This window comes from Euphorbia lathyris, chromosome 4 (genome assembly GCF_963576675.1).
Source record: "Euphorbia lathyris chromosome 4, ddEupLath1.1, whole genome shotgun sequence".
NCBI classification, from domain to species: Eukaryota; Viridiplantae; Streptophyta; class Magnoliopsida; order Malpighiales; family Euphorbiaceae; genus Euphorbia; species Euphorbia lathyris.
In genome coordinates this window covers 8,363,360-8,381,335 of record NC_088913.1, presented here as the reverse complement: position 1 = coordinate 8,381,335, position 17,976 = coordinate 8,363,360, and the positions used below count along the sequence as shown (strand labels likewise).

The 17,976-nt window shown below is 34.5% G+C and overlaps 1 protein-coding gene and 1 long non-coding RNA gene across 6 annotated transcripts; one reads left to right on the top strand and one right to left on the bottom strand.

The window, feature by feature from the left end:
- Positions 1 to 354: 354 nt before the first annotated feature.
- On the bottom strand, positions 355 to 4,638 carry LOC136225871 (uncharacterized). Of its 5 annotated transcripts, XR_010687346.1 has the most exons (6): positions 4,437 to 4,638; positions 4,295 to 4,354; positions 1,078 to 1,187; positions 810 to 870; positions 611 to 689; positions 355 to 518 (listed from the first exon to the last, which is right to left on the bottom strand). It is a non-coding gene; the product is annotated as an uncharacterized lncRNA (long non-coding RNA). The 5 variants fall into 5 exon arrangements; XR_010687344.1 differs by having other exon boundaries at positions 810 to 1,187; XR_010687345.1 differs by having other exon boundaries at positions 611 to 870.
- Positions 4,639 to 10,228: 5,590 nt separating this feature from the next.
- On the top strand, positions 10,229 to 11,575 carry LOC136227044 (uncharacterized). Its single transcript, XM_066015772.1, has 3 exons — positions 10,229 to 10,865; positions 10,963 to 11,133; positions 11,342 to 11,575. The coding sequence occupies exons 1-3, from the start codon at positions 10,365 to 10,367 to the stop codon at positions 11,573 to 11,575; spliced, it is 906 nt and encodes a 301-aa protein (XP_065871844.1). The 5' UTR covers positions 10,229 to 10,364.
- The last annotated feature ends 6,401 nt before the right edge of the window (positions 11,576 to 17,976 follow it).

Below are 17,976 nucleotides of genomic sequence, written 5' to 3'. Positions count from 1 at the left end.
TTGTTGCATTAAATCAAATGCAACTAATTTATTTAATTTTTGCAACAATTTTAATAGTTTTTGCAACACGAATATTGCTTCGAATGCAACAAATGTTATGAATTTGCAACAATTTTAGTTCGAAGTTGCAACATAATTGATTGAAATTGCAACAATTTTAATTGACTACTGCAACATATTTATTAGCTTTTGCAACAATTTTAACTGGAATCTGCAACATATTTGGTACCTTTTTGCAACATTTATAATTGAATAATGCAACAATTGTAATCGGCAGCTTTTTTGTTGCATTTCTTTTGAATAATTTAAACCTGTAATAAATGCAAATTTTGACTAATTTCGAAAAGTATAATCTGAAATATAATAAATATACTTCTAAACAATGATCCAAAATATACATACACAATCTTTTACAAAATAAGATAGAGTATCATAATATATGTACAATACATAGTTTTCAAAGTCTAAGAAACGACAATCTTTCATTGATATCACTCGTTATCTTCTCCATCATCATCCTGTACAAGAATTGACATTTAACTCATATCAATTGCAAATTCTCATTATGAAATTATATTACAATAATGTACAAGTGATATTATATATTTACCTCAATACTTGGCTCATTCGATACGTTATTTGAAGGAGAGACAGAATCAGCTAAAAAACTAACATTACCCCATTTTACCCTTTAACATGCAAAAAAATAACTAGAATTAGAAGATGCAATTAAAACTGATTTAAGAAAGTTAGAGAAAAATGTTCTGGACAGCTGAACCAAAAAGGACTGGACAGGGTTCAATTCTTACTTGACATCTGTAGTAAGTTAATTGAATTCCTCGAGTCTTAACTCCCTTTTTTGCTATCAAACTTTAATAGGCAAGCTCGTCAATCCAATCAAATAAAAGAAAACAATATTTTCTTTCATTTTTTATGGTGATATAGATAATGCAAGAAGCGAAAATGCAAGCGGAAATGCAATTATTACCCAACTTTTTTATTTTGATATTTTAAATCCAAATTCTACAAACACAGAGTTAGTAAAAAAATTTGAGATTAATTACACGGATAACAAACCTGTAACGGTGGCAGTTAAACCGGTAGCATCAACCCATTGTGTCACTCGTTCTGCAGTCTTCAAATGCTGATATTATAATGGGCTGAAGGTCAATGTCGTTATAAATCCCCTAGGAAGAAAGAAGGAATCCTATAAATAATTACATCCTACCTGACTAAAAAAATGAAAATAAATTTCTCAATTGCTTGATACAAAATGCAATTATATTCATCAAATTTGTTAGCCTAATAATGAATAAAGGGTCAAATAGGCCCCTTAAATTGGCATGGATAATCAATTTGGCCCAAATTCATTACCATATGGAATTGGGATACGTTTGAGGAGGTAGTATTCTACTACAGACATGGAAGCAGAAAATGTCATTGCAAATGTAGCGATTGCACTTGACACCTATATATAGTAAATTACATAAACTTAATTAATCTAAAATTAATAATTAAGAAAAATAAGATACGTGAGGAGGGATTCCCGTCTCAAGGAAAAGAGGATCTAAGATGAAACCACCACCAAGACCAAGCAAACCTCCAACAATACCAGCAATTAAACCACATAAACAGTAAACTATCAATTTAGGCACACTCAAATTACTTCATGCCTCTCCTTTTGATGATATCTTTCTTTTTCCCTTATAAATTCTAAATGTTTCATATATAGCTAACCCACTTGTTACTGGCACCTGAATTAATCACTCCAAATTTTACTCATTTTTTTTGTAGATTAGACCGAGATCAAATTAGCCTAGAAAGTACAATTTATTTTTGGTACCTGAAATTTATCATGCTTATACTTTGATACCGGAAATTTATTTTTACACTTAAAAACTACTATTACTTTAAATATTACAATGCACTTTTATATTTTTAATTTTATCCTCGACGTCACTTTCCCTCTTGTCCCCTCTCTCTAAAATTTGGGCTGAATGGATACCCAAAGATTGAATTGGACCAAATTGACTCCCCCTGCCAACTTAAGGAGCCAATTTGACCCTTTATTCGCCTAATAATATAGTCACGTGAACGTATCGAGGGCAAGCAAGCTATCGTGATCTATTCAGACAATAAAAATAGAAAACCTGTAGACGTTATAAAAGTTATGGAATCAACAAAATAAATCAACTAACTCTCTTTTGATTTGATGATTCTTGTACTATTTACCAAACAAAAAGTTATGGCACATCTGCCATAAGTGGCGGTGGTGGTGGTGGACATATATATGCCAATTATGCCATAATATCATTAGTCAGTCTTAATATTGGCTACATTTACAACTCATATAAATTAAGGGACCCTCCTTTATGCTCTGATTTTATCAATTATATATTTCCATGCACCCAATGGCTACTCTATCGTACACTTTACCACTCATAAATGTTTATGGAGAATTTGACAATAATAAAACTTTAAATAAGCAGCATCTCATCACACTATTATACTGCATGCAGATGTTTTACATTTAAAGATACAGAAGGAGTGGCGGAGATGTATTTCCCATTCCGTCTCAATACTTGCAGGGATGAACTTGGAGAATTCTCATTAAAAGATTTAGAGATTTATTCAACCAATTATTCACTTCTCTCTATATTTATTTTATGTATTAAGTTCCATTTCAAACAAAAATATTGTCAACAGTATTTAAAAACAACCAGAAAGCAATAGAACAAAGATAAAGAAATGAAAACATTAACAAAGTATACCAAAAAATGCACGGAAATGAAAACTCGCTGCTGGCGAGCAGTGCATAATCAACTAATTAGTGATTAATTCTAGTCTTCCTCATTCTTGAATGAATATAAACAGATGAGAGATAAGAGGAGGGCTGAGAAAACAGAAGCTCAGCTGCTTGACACATTTGACTATCCCTGGAACAAAGGCAGTAATGGTGATAGACGCCCTAAAGATATCATACAAAAACTTGGTGAAATTGCTTCAAGAAGCTCCTTTAAATTTACAACAATCTTCAAAAAGCTTCTGTTTCTACGTCTTGGTCAAGTGGGTATCAAAATTGAAGCAGGCAAGCCACTATTGCCAGAAGAATGTACAGTGGAAAAAGTTTCCTCCATGGAATTTCAAATTTAGCAGGTGGCAGCCTAGATTACTAGTTTCGGAGAAATCTGGCATTGAAGAGAATTCCTCCAACATATGTGGAATCCTCACAAGTGAAGGTATGGTTTAATTTAGGGATAAGGTACCAAAATAGGTCTAAGGTTTTTGGGGAAGTATCAATTTACGCCCAACGTTCAAAATAGCACCAATATAAGCTTAAGGTTTACAACATAATATTAATTTAGGCTTAACGTTTACAATATAGCATCAATTTAGGCCTCACGTACAAAGTAGCACCAATATAGGCTTAACGTTTATAAAATAATACGAATTTAAGTTTAACGTTTTACAAAATATATACAATTTAAACTAAACTTCACAATTTTAAACTAAACAATATGTAATATATGCAAACTAAAAGTAATTTAAAATTGTGAAGTTTAGTTTAAATTGTATATATTTTGTAAAACGTTAAGCTTAAATTCGTATTATTTTATAAACGTTAAGCCTATATTGGTGCTACTTTGTACGTGAGGCCTAAATTGATGCTATATTGTAAACGTTAAGCCTAAATTGATATTATGTTGTAAACGTTAAGCCTATATTGGAGCTATTTTGAACGTTGGGCCTAAATTAGTACTTTCCCAAAAACCTTAGACCTATTTTGGTACCTTATCCCTTTAATTTGTTACTTGTAGTTGGTTTAAACAAGTGTTTCAAAGTTATCCCAGACCAGTACCCAGACCAAGTCGCCACAATAAAATTCCATTATCAGTCAGGCAGGTAAGATATGCCTTCAGTATAACATGATTAACCTTTTTAGTAAAAATCGGGTAATAGAATACATCTATGGCTCCTAAACTTAGCACAACTAACATTATACTTGCTGCGTTAAATGGAAAGCACTGCTATGATCATTCCATCTAAAAACAAAGTAACCCTCCTCTTGAAACTATTATCCTAAGATTACTACTGACATTCTCGTTTGCAATTTTATTTGGATATAAACTGATGGGTCAATTCAATACTCAAAATTAAAGCTTGACATTTTGATGGCATTTAAAAACAAAAAGGTACACATGAACTGAAACATCATGCACTTTTTATACCTCACTGACCCAATATAAATCCTGGAAAAACAAAGACATTAATCTTCAAGATAACAAGTCCTTACCGAGAAGCCGACACCAACACGAAAAGAAGCACCACAGCAGATTGATAGATCGGAGCAGATCTGCAGCCACCAAAGAAGGGAGAAGGTTCAGATTCATACCCAAAAAACTCAGAAATAAATCAAAGGAAGAAGAGAAATTTACCGAAAAAGAACCAAACGGACGGAGAAAGTGAGAAGCAGCAACTGCTAACATCAAATCGCCTTCTTTAATCCGTGGGATCTAATATCTATCCCCTTTCTTAAGGAGAGCTGTCGTGCTTAGGGAAAGAACAAGAGAGATGTAGAGAAGAGGGAGGAAGCCATGGAAGGTGTCGTGTTTTCTGAACGAAAGGAAGAATGGAGGAGGAGTTGAACCGCTGGGAAATGGGTAAAGAGTAACCCTTGTTTATTATTCCCAACTTACCCCTACAAATTACAGATTACCCCCTCCTGTTTTATCAATCCTTAAATTTGACCCCAACTTTCTTTTAATCTCTTCAATCATGTTCTTCCATATATCAATTTAGACCCAATTGTTTAAATATGATTCGATTAAACCCCTATGCATTACAATTACCTACTTTAGATCATTGAAACTTCAATTTAACCTTCAAAACATTTTTTTATTATCTATGCTTTGTGAAATGGAGTCTTTTTTTTATTAATTTTGATAAATAAATTCAAATTAATTTGTGCAAAGCACCATAAAAAGGTAAGAAGAAACATTTCATATAAAAATTTGAAAATTTCTTTTACAAGTTTATATATTAATAAAAAAAATTAATATTTAATATTGTATAACTGTTCCAAAAATTTAATATTATATAATTGTTCTCAAAAATTAATATTTTTATATATATATTAATAAAATAATAAATTATTTTAATTGCAACATTATATATTTGTTAGTTTTTCTTTATTTTTGCTGTATTAGATCACTTAAATGTAAATGCAACAATTACAATTTTGTTGCTTTCTCGGTTTTACATTATTTTTTGTAACAATTTAAATAAATTGTTGGATTAACTTGCTTAAAAGCAACATGTCAAGCAACAATTAATATTTTTGTTGCATATTTTTTTATCATTTTGCTAATTTGAAGATTATTGCAACAAAAATGCAACATTATTGAAATACAACAAAATAAACTAATTTAATGCATCAATTTTCAAGCAACAAATTCAAATTTGGTTGCATTAGGGGGTTTTATGGTATAGTGTAAGAGATATATGAGGACTTACTTCACACTTAGTTCAGTTGCTTACTGAACATGAACTCAATCTACTGAACTAGAAAGTACCTATTCGTTACTAACTGATCAATTCGGTAAGTCTAGTCAATACAGCCTAAACCAATTTCCTTTTAGGTGCTCTTATAAATATGGAAGATAATGTTTTAGAGAGTGATAAAGGTTTTGTTTTTGTTACTGTTGTTGATCAGATGTGATCATTCTTAAAACATCAATTTTGCATGATACATTTATTTTCCCTGTTTCAGTAAATGAGGTAGTATTGGAAGGAGAGGAGACAGAAACAAAGAAAGTCAACAGGAGTACTACCAAAGCTTACAACAATACCGTGAAGGAAGGAGACTGATTTTGTGAAGAAACCTGAAAACAAGGTTGTTACTAACAGGTTAGAATTAATATAAGCAGTATAAAAAAACAACTATTGCTCTGTTATTTTGCATTTATATAATAATGTTTGGAGTCTTCACAGTTTTACTGAACACTTGTAATGTGCAAAAACTTTGAAAATGCCACTTGCAAGTTAGATTGTATTTATATTATCTATGTCTATAATTTTACATTCTAAATTATATGCAGTAGATAGATGAATTAATTATCATTTGTTTACTTCCTATTATAAAATGAATTGTTGGAACATAATTCGGGTTGCTGTGTTCAATTGTTCTTCTCTTTCCGTTGTGCTAGTGAATTGTGGTATACTACTCATTACTGTTTTATTAGCTTATACTCTTGGAAAGGCATTTGGTTCTTGAACTTTTTGATTTCACTTTATTAGACTCTCACATTATTGTTTTGTTGTATAAGCCTTTATCATTGTTAGAGAAGTCCTCCATATGGCTTAAAATAAAAGTTCAAAAGCAGAAATTGACTTGATATAATATAATTTGCTTCCAATCATCCTTCAATGACAGTCACCTTGACATATTATTTCTACTTCATACAATAAGACTTCCAACACCATTGTGACAGATTGCTGGACCTTTGTCGGATGTTTAAGGAAAATAAACTTTTTTAATGTCTTATTTTCATTTTCTTATTTGTAACATGAAGAATATCTGAACTTCTTTGACCATATACACCATGTATTTTATCTAAAGCCCCAACTCATGTCTTTTGCATGGAGAATTTACACTGTGAATTGGTAAACTTAAATGTAGGAAGTGAGGAATTCAACTAATGACTTGATAAACTATTTATTTTTTCCTATTTTGCTTTCTTTCCTTTTTACATTTAGGATTAATTATCTTTTTTTTTCCTTTTTGCTTTCATTCCTTTTTACATTGAGAATATTATCTTTTTTCCTATTTTGCTTTCTTTCCCGTAAGCCTATATAAAGGCATGTTTTTCTGTTTTTTGAGGAGACTTTGGATGAATACAATTTGAGAGAGTTTTCTCTTTTCTTTTCCAATTGTCACCATTCTTTTGAATCAACGACCCTTGAAGGTTAGCTAGCGACATTCGTGTGTCGAATTAATGATAGCTAACGTTTATCTATAGAGAGTTTTTGATACGGATTGAAAGCGATAAATGGAGGTTTTAGTCGTAAACCAACAAAGATGTTCTTCTCAAGCTTAACTTGAAGGAGTGAATCCCGATAACAAGGTATAACCTTAATTCTCAAAGAGAAATGATATTTGATTGATTAAAAAGTTGTTCCATTCTTACAAAATGAGGGTATAAATACATCCCCTAATGACCGACGCTACCCTTATTAGGGTTACAAAAAGGCATAAGACAAAGGGCAAAATGGATAGTCTGCTCAGACAAGGAGTACGATGGCGCAGGTACGGAATGTCAGACTGTCTGTTGGTCGACTTCCTGAGGAAGTAATCTTGGCGATCCGCCCATGCTCATATGTGGATACGCCTTCTGGCGTACTCCTAGATCCACCTTGCTCGCATGTCTTGGGGATCCGCCCTTCCAGGTGCATCCTTTGTGAGCTTGATTCTTGAAGACCCGCTAGAGTCCGCGCGATCAGTGTGACCAGTTCGGATGTCCGCATCATTCTCTCCTTCTTTAAAAGAGTCCGGCACTGATTCATTTTTGTTGAGCTCTAAAGGACCATCCGATTTCCATGGGCTAAGGTCACGGATGTTGAACGCTGGTGAGACTTTGCCAAGCCAGTTTGGCAATGCTATATGATAGGCATTGGTGTTGATCTTTTTGGTGATTTTATACGGCCCATACCTCCTAGGCCGAAGTTTGCTGCTTGCGGTGTTGGCGAGCCTCTCCTTGCCCAAATATACCATGACCTCATCTCCAACTTCAAATTGTAGGTCCCTGCGGTGCTCATCCGCCTTAGCCTTTAACTTCTGATTTCTATCCTCAAGAGTCTCCCTTACCTCTTGGTGCATCTGCATATAGTCCTGGGCCAGCTAGTTGGCAGCCACATTTCCCTTTGGAAGGTATGCTATATCAAGGGCATGGTTTGGGGTCTTTGTGTATACTACCTCAAATGGTGATCTCCCGGTTCCCGAATGTACAGAGCCGTTGTAGGCGAACTCAGCTTGGGCTAGAACCACATCCCACATCCGGGGCTTATCCTTGCACTTGCTACGCAGTAAGTTTCCCAGAGTTCTATTGACCGCTTCTGTCTGTCCGTCTGTCTGAGGGTGGGCAGTGGTACTAAACTTCAGAGAAGTATCAAAAAGAGCCCACAAGGTCCGCCAGAAGTGACTCAGAAACTTCGTGTCACGATCTGAGACAATACTCTTTGGTACGCCATGTAGTTTGACGACCTCCTTGAAGAACAGTTTAGCAGTTGCCGATGCATCATTGGTTTTTCGGCATGGTATGAAGTGTGCCATTTTTGAGAATCGGTCAACAACCACAAAGATGGAATCCATGCCCCTCTGAGTTCTGGGTAACCCTAGGACAAAATCCATGGACAGATCCTCCCATATAGTTTCTGGTACAGGTAGTGGTAGTTGCAAACCAGCATTAGTGGGGTGTCCCTTGGCGGTCTGGCAGATATAGCATCGTTCTACTAGGTACGCCACATCTCTCCTCATCTTGGGCCAGAAATAACGGGAACTTACTGCTTCATAGGTCTTGTTTCGCCCAAAATGTCCCCCAGGGATCCGCCATGCAGATCGCGGATAACTTTTTTGCGGATGGAAGTGCAAGGTAAACAAAGTTGGTTACCCCTCATTAGATACTCATCCGTGATGTGATACGCTCCATCTCCATGCTGGGTTTTACATTTCTCCCAAATGCTACCGAAGTCGGGATCCGCCAGGTACTCTCCTCTGATATGTTCGAAGCAGTCGGTCTTTCAGATTGACGGTTTTTATTAGTGCAACCCTCCGACTCAAGGCGTCTGCCACTATGTTTTGTTTTCCCGCCTTATGGATAAGCTTATAGGGGAACTTATCTATGAAGGCGGACCATCGGGCATGCATGGAGCTTCGAAGTTGCTTCTGACTTCCTAGATACTTGAGGGCCTGATGGTCAGTGTAGAGAATGAATTCTTTCCCCACTAAGTAATGCTCCCATACTTTCAATGCCCTCACTATGGCATAAAATTCTTGATCATACGTTGCCCACTTTTGCCGTGCGTCACATAGCTTCTCACTGAAGTACGCAATGGGCCTTTTCTCTTGCATCAAAACACCACCAATCCCAATTCCACTGGCATCACACTCAACTTCAAACAGTTTATCAAAATCAAGATACGCCAGCACTGGCGCTGTACTCAGTTTTTCCTTGATCAAGGCGAAGCTCTCTTCTTGGGCGTCCGCCCACTCGAACCCCTTTCCTTTCTTCAAACATTCTGTCAATGGGGCCACTATGGAACTGAAGTTCTTAATGAATCTTCGATAAAATGTTGCTAGCCCATGAAAACTCCTGATGTCCCCCACATTCCTCGGAGTCGGCCATTCTCGGATGGCTCTCACCTTCTCTCCATCCACTTGGACACCGTCGCCACTAACCACGAATCAAAGGAAAACCAAACTTTCCATGACAAAGTCACACTTCTTGGTGTTGGCGAATAGCTAGTGTTTCCTTAACAGATCAAATACTGTCTGCAAGTGCTTCTCATGATCCGCCAAGGTCTGGCTATGAATCAAAATATCATCAAAATACACAACTACGAACTTCCCAATCACCGGGCGAAGCACCTGATTCATTAGCCTCATAAAAGTACTAGGGGCATTGGTCATCCCAAATGGCATCACTAACCACTCATACAATCCATCCCTAGTCTTAAAGCAGTCTTCCATTCATCCCTAGCTCGAATACGTATCTGGTGATAACCGCTCCTGAGATCAATCTTGGAGAAGACTTTAGATCCGCCAAGCTGGTCCAGCATATCATCCAACCTTGGAATGGGAAACTTGTACTTGATGGTGATCTTGTTGATGGCCCTACTATCAACACACATCCGCCAAGACCCATCCTTCTTCGGCGTAAGTAAAGCTGGAACGGCGCAAGGACTCATACTCTCCCTAACGTATCATATCTCGATGAGTTCCTCCACTTTCTGTCTCATGATGTCGTTCTCCTTCGGACTCATTCGATAGTGTGGGAGGCTTGGTAAGCTAGCCCCAGGCACAAGATCGATATGATGTTGGATGTCCCTCAAATGTGGTAACCCACTGGGTAGCTCTTCCGGGAACAGATCTTGATACTCGCCAAGTAGGCGGGTCACTTCACTCGGCATTTCCCTTTCGTCCCTTTGGGCGGATTCGTGATTCGCCTTAACCATTACCGCGTATACCATTTGGCTTTCTTCACATTCGCTGACAATCGTTAGAATTGATTGCCAGTCTTTCTCAATTTGATAAGCTGATTATTGTTTCGAAATCTTTGAAAAGATTTCCCTGCCATCATAATGCTGCTATGGGATTTGTTTATAGTGACCGTTTTATTTCAGCTTTTGAAATTTCATGTCCAAACCTCGAGGAATTATCTTTGAATCTTAATGTTGTGCCGATATGTTATTCAAAGCTGGTTACTCAAGCGATTAAAAATGTTGTATCTTGTAGTTTGTTACTCGAATCATTTGATCTTAACTGTGATGGGATTCCAGGGCTGGTTATTGCTTCGGAATCTTTGAAAAGATTGGCTTTAGGACACTTAACTGATGTGGAAATTTCATGTCCAAATCTTGAAAAACTGATTATTCTTAATGATTTGGGACGAGATGGAACTGTTAAATTACTGAATCTGTCATCTTTACTTTGTGCTACTATTGATTTTTACGGTCCCGAGTTTTATGGTCTGGGGGAGTGGGAGGAGGATGATATTTCAGATCAAGAAAGTCAAAAAAGTTGGATTCAAGACATTCTTCAACAGCTTCAACATATCAAAGAGCTAACACTTGGGAGATGCTTTATCAAGGTAACTTATAAAGAATAAAAAAACATTTCATCCTGACTTTAATAGAAATATGTCTAATATTTTTTAGTGAATTTTCTTTTCTATGTTATGTTTGCAGGTTCTCTCAAAATTTGTTTCCATGGGAGATCTGTTTTTACCGGTGTTAGACATCAAATGCTTGATTTTGTATTATTCTAATACCACCAACCCTAAATTTGGAATTGCATGTGTACTTCGTAATTCACATGTGCTTGAGAAATTAGTTATTAATGTGCCGCACTATGATCAGGTAATTTTTTAAACCTTTTAATTCTAGTTGTCAAATTTAATTCAAGAATTATTGTGAATTAAATGGTTGATATTTCATGAGTTTTCTCAGTTTTATGTTTATAAAGCAAAAGGAACACAATAGAAAATGTTTTAACATTTTAATTTCACTAGTTTTCCATAAAATAAGTACCTTATCCTAACAATATTTTTTTTTGTTTTATCTCTAGAAATATTATAATTTCCTCAAGCAGACTGATTTTGGAAAAAACTATTGGAATTCCAATGAGATGGACTTTGATTGTTTATCATTGCATCTGAAGACTATTATGATCATTGACTGTCCGGAGGAGGTTGTTTTAACCTTTGTAAAATTTCTCCTCAAGAATGCAAGAGTGTTGGAAAAGATGGTGGTGGAATTCAAAGATCATGTAACAACTTCTAAGATGGCAACATTTGAATGAGGATTCATGAGGTTGCCAAGATGTTCTAAAAATGTGATTATTGAGTTGCTACCCCCTAAGTAGATATTGAAGATCTTAGAGGATTTGTGGTTCATTAGTTACTTGCTTTTATAAACTAAATTGAAGTTGATTTTGTTGACATTTGGTAATGATGTTAATGTTTTAATGACTATTTGGATGATGATTATGTTTTAATGACTATTTGGATGATGATTATGTTTTATGGTTTAATCATTTTAATTAGCATTGTTAAACTCTTGGGCTTTATTTGAATTGAGTTATTAATATTATACTTTTTATTCATGTCATTTTTTGAATTAGTACTTTATGCTGCTTAGGTAGAATGTTTAAATGCTTTGTAGGTGAACATTTTCATTTTTAATTTTGGTACTGAATGGTTAAATCAAATAAACTTTAAATATTATGTTAAAAATATTAAACTCTTAAGAAATCCTTGTATATCAGTCTGTTTATAGTAGGTAAAATATCTGTTATTATATTTTTCAATGTAAAATGCTACTTTCTGTTGTTCTGTTCCCATTACTATATATGGATTTGCTGCTACAAATAAAAACAAATAAAATTCCGTCGCTAATGTCGTTATTCCTGATTTTTTATCCCAAATACCATTTGGGCTTCTTACTAAATTTTTGCTCGTTGACACTCAAATATCTGGCTCTAGTTCTCCACTAACTGTGAGGGGTTGTTTTGAGTATGTCATTGCAATTTCATCTATGAGTCTAAAAGAAAGTAGATTTGAAGTTGAGTATACAGAAAGGAAAGCAAATATGAGCTCAAAGTAGATTAGATTATATATATGTCTAGAGATTGAAAAATTGAGATGAAAAATAAAAGATTCTTAAAAATGACTTTCGGTTTGTAACTTTTAATAATACCATCTGAATTAATTGAATATAAAATTTATCTTGAAAACCAACACATAAAAAGGAGTAATAGAAAAACATACTGAGCAAAATATTTGCAATGCTGGAAGAAAAAGAATGGCAAGAGAAAATACGATATGTTATTAAATCTAGGCTTAATACATCATTTGTCCCTTGAACTAGTACAAAAAGTTTGATTGGTTTCCTCAATTTTCAAAGTGTCTCGATATCCCACTGAACTTGCATAAAATATTCTGTTAGTCTCTTGAACTTGTGTAAAAGGTAATCAATTGATCACTCGATTGCAAAAAAATAACTTAAATACATAAAATATATTCCACATGTCAATCAGAGGTATGCGGTTGTAATATGAGATAATACAAGGTTTGTAGTTGAGCAAGTTATAACTTTAATTATTTTTTACTCATATATAAATACACACATATTAAAAAATTTGGGACTCCCTCCAACTTTGGACCGTAGGCCAGGGAACTCCAGGCCTAGGCACATGATCCGCCCTGTACATTGGTGTTTCACCAACTTGTATCTTTTAATATATTTTACTTAAGATTATAATGCTATGATTGATACAAACTAATCATGAACTTGTTGATTTTAATCGTAAATCAACCAAAGAATTTCTTCTCAAGCTATATTTCAAGGAGTTAATCCGAAGAAAGGTAAAATCTTGCTCCATTGGAGGATTAAATATTTTGATTTCATAAAAAGTTGTTCATCTTTACAAATAACGAGGTTTAACAAACACAAATAAAGGATAAGGGTAAGGAGGGGACAAGCGGCTAAGTGGCATTTAAGAAATAGGGTTACATGGCAAGATGGCAAAGAAGGACATAAACAGTAATTAAGAGGGTGACAAAATTCTGGCACCTCTTTTCCCCATTCAACCTGTTGAAACACCTTGCAACAATAATTTTGATTTGACAAAATTATTTAAATTAGATCTAAATTCTCATGATAAAATATTCCAACACATTAAATTTAAATGTTTTGATTTATTTAATACTAATTTGTTTGTTCAATGTTGAGTAATTAAAATCTATAAGATCTTAAAGAAATTAAAAGATCAAGGTTCAAAAGCCCACAAGAGAAGGTCAAAGCCCAAGTCAACAGATTCAAGCCATGCGGCCCAACAGGAAGAAACGTGGCCCATCAACAAGAAGAATCGAGAAGGCATTCTCAATTGCTTCATGCGGAAGCTGCTGAGTCGAACGGATAGAAGACAGGTCAGCAGTTGACCTGAGTAACTTCGAGACAAAGTTGTTCCACTTTGGAAAAGTTTCAGAAGACACAGGAAGCTGTCTGGAAGAATTTGCCATAAGTAGAGGGACAATCTGACGCCTACCGACCAGAAGTACCTGGCAACTGAATCAGACAGAAGATGCAATATTTTTATTGGTCGAAGACACTGAGCACTGACCAAATGAAAGCGACAGAGAGCCGTTTCCCTCCAACGGTTATTTTGAAATTCGAAATACCTGGAGCCTCAGATGTCACTATAAATAGGCCTCTCAAATACTTCATTCGATGCAGATCTTCAACCAAGTCGAAACGCTGAGCTACTTGAAGTTTCTGTCTCAAAAGCAAAACAAAGAGAAATCTTACACTTATTCATATCTTGTGTAAAAGTCTAGATTGTTAAGCATCTAAAGTGTTCTTTGTATTTAGAACAAAAACTTTATCAATTCTGGAGAATAGAAGGAGATACTGAGTTGCTCGGTTATATCACTCAGTGGTAGAAATAGTGTTGAGTAGAAGAATAGAGGAAGGTACTCTGTATACTCAGTAACTATTGTAAGAGGTATCTGAGTGCATCTATAAGTGAAATAAATGAGCAGGTATCTGAATATGTTTTTAGCAAGGAACATAATTGCTATTTAGGGGTTTAGGATTGAGGCCAACTCCAAAAAGTTATTTTGGATCTACGTCTTATGATGTCAGATCAAGATGGAATTCATCAAGTCAATTACATAATGTCGAATCACTTAAAGTGAAGTCAAATGACATCACGTCTAAGCTTAGTGATTTATCCACTAGGCATGAGGAAGTATGTAATAAATATGACGATTTGGCTGATAGACATATTGTAGTATGTGAAAAATATGAAGATTTGGTTGCTAGATATGAGATAGTCTCCCACAAATTGACTGACGTGGATGCTTTTCTATCTCAAAAATTTCCTAGACAAGGGATGCCTAATATTCAAGAAACTGATTATTAGGTAGTGATATGTGTATCCCATATGATAATGATATGTGTTCTATTATTATTATTATTATTATTATTATTATTTATTTTATCTTTCTTTTCATAGGTTTGTGATGCTAGCATTAGAGATAATATGACTTCATTTTATCAAGTGTCAGTACATAAATCATCAAATTCAAACCATGATCCCTATTTTAGTTGAAATAGGTATGTCCATAATTACTTTAATACTAATTTGTTGGCTTTTAATGTGGAATTTGTAATGTTCTTTTTACATTTATATAACTTGTTGTGATGTTGACATCGGTAACTTTTACAAGTCTTGCATGTTGTGGTCATTTGAGTCTTCTAACCTGCATGTAAAGGCATTAGTTGGTAAACTTGACCATAGTAATAACCTCCTATTCTCATAATCCGGAATCTCACAATTTTTTTCTCTTACATCAATTAAGCTTGTCAATACTTAATCAGCTCTATTACATGCTACTGGGTTTGATGGATATCATACATAGCACAATGACTCATATGATTAAATAAACTTTTTCTTATGGATATTTGAACATGGTGCTTGATATTCTGACTTAAGATGAAAATTATGCTGTTCATGAACTGAATGCCAAAAAGGAGAAAACAGTGAAAATAGAGGAAGTAGGAACTTAGTATTTGCAATAGAGAATGATGAGGAAATGTTACACTATTTGCAAAGTGGTTTCTTTTATTCGGAATGATAAATTAGACATTAAAATTGTTTCTTTTATTGTGTCTGGAAGTCTGGAATCAAATGATCAGTTTGGCACTAGAATGATGTTGAAAAGGATATGTTTCATTGAATTTAGTTTGTTCTTTAATTTTACAAGCTACACATTTGTTCTTTTTATGAATTTTAGAAACTTTGAATATTTTGATACTATATTCCCTTTTTGAAATGATTTTTCAATTTAGATTTGCGGTATAACAATCAAATTGTTACTAGGTATCTAATTGTAATATAGAGAATATAATATAAATAAAAAAACAAGAAAGGGGTGGTTTTAACCGTCCCTATAGAATCAATTTAAGGTATTAGAGAATAAAGTTTAAGGGTGGTTGCAGGGTTTAAATGCACTATTGGTCACTGAACTTATCTGATTGTCTAACTTTTGAGTTTGTCTCAAATAGGTCACTCTCATGGTTTCAATGGTTAAAAGACATCAGAATGATGGCATTGGTGACAAATAAGCATAAGTCAACTCAAATCTATGATTGTAACGACACATGGCATCCATGTATGCACCACATATCGGTTATTTTTATGAAAAAAACACAAAATTTAATTTTTTTTTCATAAAAATAACTGACTAGTGGCTGCCACATGTCACTTCGGTCAAAGGAGAAAACCCTGAAAATAGAGGAAGTAGGAACTTAGTACTTGCAATAGAGAATAATGAGGAAATATTACACTATTTGCAAAGTGGTTTCTTTTATTCGAAATGATACATTAGACATTAAAGTTGTTTCTTTTATTGTGACTGGAAGTCTAGAATCAAATGATCAGTTTGGCAGTAGAATGATGTTGAGAAGGATATGTTTCATTGAATTTAGTTTGTTTTTTAATTTTACAAGCTACACATTTGTTCTTTTTATGAATTTTAGAAACTTTGAATATTTTAATACTGTTCTAAGTCGTTGTTTTCTATCACTTGCTGATGATGATGCCGAGTCAACAAGTCAGCGTAATTGTAAGTCAACCCGTCAGCAAGAGTAAAATCAAGAAGTCGAAATGCTGAGTTATCAAGTCAGCATGGCTGTGGTCAGCATGGTACTGAGGTGATAATACAGGTCAACATGGTCTTGCTGTGTTACCACTGGTCAGTAGGTCTTGCTGAGTTTGTACATTTTTGAGTAAGGATATTTTGGGTATTTTCACAACCTTGTAAAGGCTATAAAAGGTCTGGGTTGGGAAGTAGTTTCATACGAGAGATTCTTAGACTAAGTCATAAGTGTACACTGTGATAATCCGAATTGGGGATTGGGAAAACACAAGAGTTTCTGGAGAAGGAGAAACTGTTTCAATCTTGTTGTAATCTCCATTGATTAGTGAAGTTGCTGGATGTAGGCAGTTAAGCCGAACCAGGGTAAATTCTGTGTGTATTCTTTTGATTGTTGTTTCAAGATCCAATCTGTGATCTTTGTGTACTTTGTTTCTCTGTGTGGTTGATTGATCGTTCGAAGCGTAGTTCAACAGTATTCCCTTTTTGAAATGATTTTTGCATTTAGATTTGTGGTATAACAATCAAATTGTTACTAGGTATCTAATTGTAATATAGAGAATTTTATATAAATAAAAAAACAAGGGGCAATTTTAACCGTCCCTATAGAATCAATTTAAGATATTACAGAATAAAGTTTAAGGGTGGTTACATAGGTTAAATGCATCATTGGACACTGAACTTATGATTGTCTCAAAATGTTCACTCACCTTCTATAAAAAAAATGTTCACTCACCTTCAATTTGTCTCAGTAAAATCAGCTAACTTTTGAGTTTGTCTCAAATAGGTTACTCCCACAGTTTAAATGGTTAAAAGACATCAGAATGATAGCATTAGTGACAAATTAGCATAGGTCAACTTAAATCTATGACTATAACAACACGTGACATCCATGTATGCGCCAACTATGAGTTATTTTTATGAAAAAAAACACAAATTTAATTTTTTTCATAAAAATAACTGATTCGTGGATGCCATATGTCGTTTCAGTCAAAGATCTAAATTTACTTATGCTGACGTGTTAGTTCTTCAACAACAATTTTAGTCGCTAATTTGTTGCTCCGGTCTTTTTTTGCGACAGATTTATGGTGGTTGGCAGAGCCACCCTATACCTTACCCGCGAAAAAAACTGCCTCTGTAGACGGATTTTGTTGTAGTGGGATTTCGCAGAACATATCTCGCCGGAGTGCATTGGCGATGGAGGAATTGGGTTCCCGGAACTCAAACTTGCAATTATCATCTTTGAGCTCATATATGCCTTACTTTATTTCGGACTCCCAGTTGAAATTGCAGTGACACACTCAAAACATCCCCTCACAATCCGTTGAGAACAAGAGCCAAATATTTGAGTGCAAACGACCAAGAACTTTAGAAGAAACGCAAATAGTTTTTAGGATTAAAAATGAATGTTCACCTACAAAGCATTAAAACATTCTACATGAGCAAAGTACTGAATCAAAAAATGACCGTAAGAAAAATTATAATAACTCAAAGTAAACCATAATCATCATCTAAATGGTCATTAAAACTACAAAATGTTAAC

Coding starts and splice junctions, on each gene's coding strand:
- LOC136227044 (XM_066015772.1), top strand. CDS start 10,365: ATGGGATTTGTTTATAGTGACCGTTTTATTTCAGCTTTTGAAATTTCA. Junction 10,866..10,962: donor TTGGGAGATGCTTTATCAAG/GTAACTTATAAA, acceptor TTATGTTTGCAG/GTTCTCTCAAAATTTGTTTC. Junction 11,134..11,341: donor ATGTGCCGCACTATGATCAG/GTAATTTTTTAA, acceptor TTTTATCTCTAG/AAATATTATAATTTCCTCAA.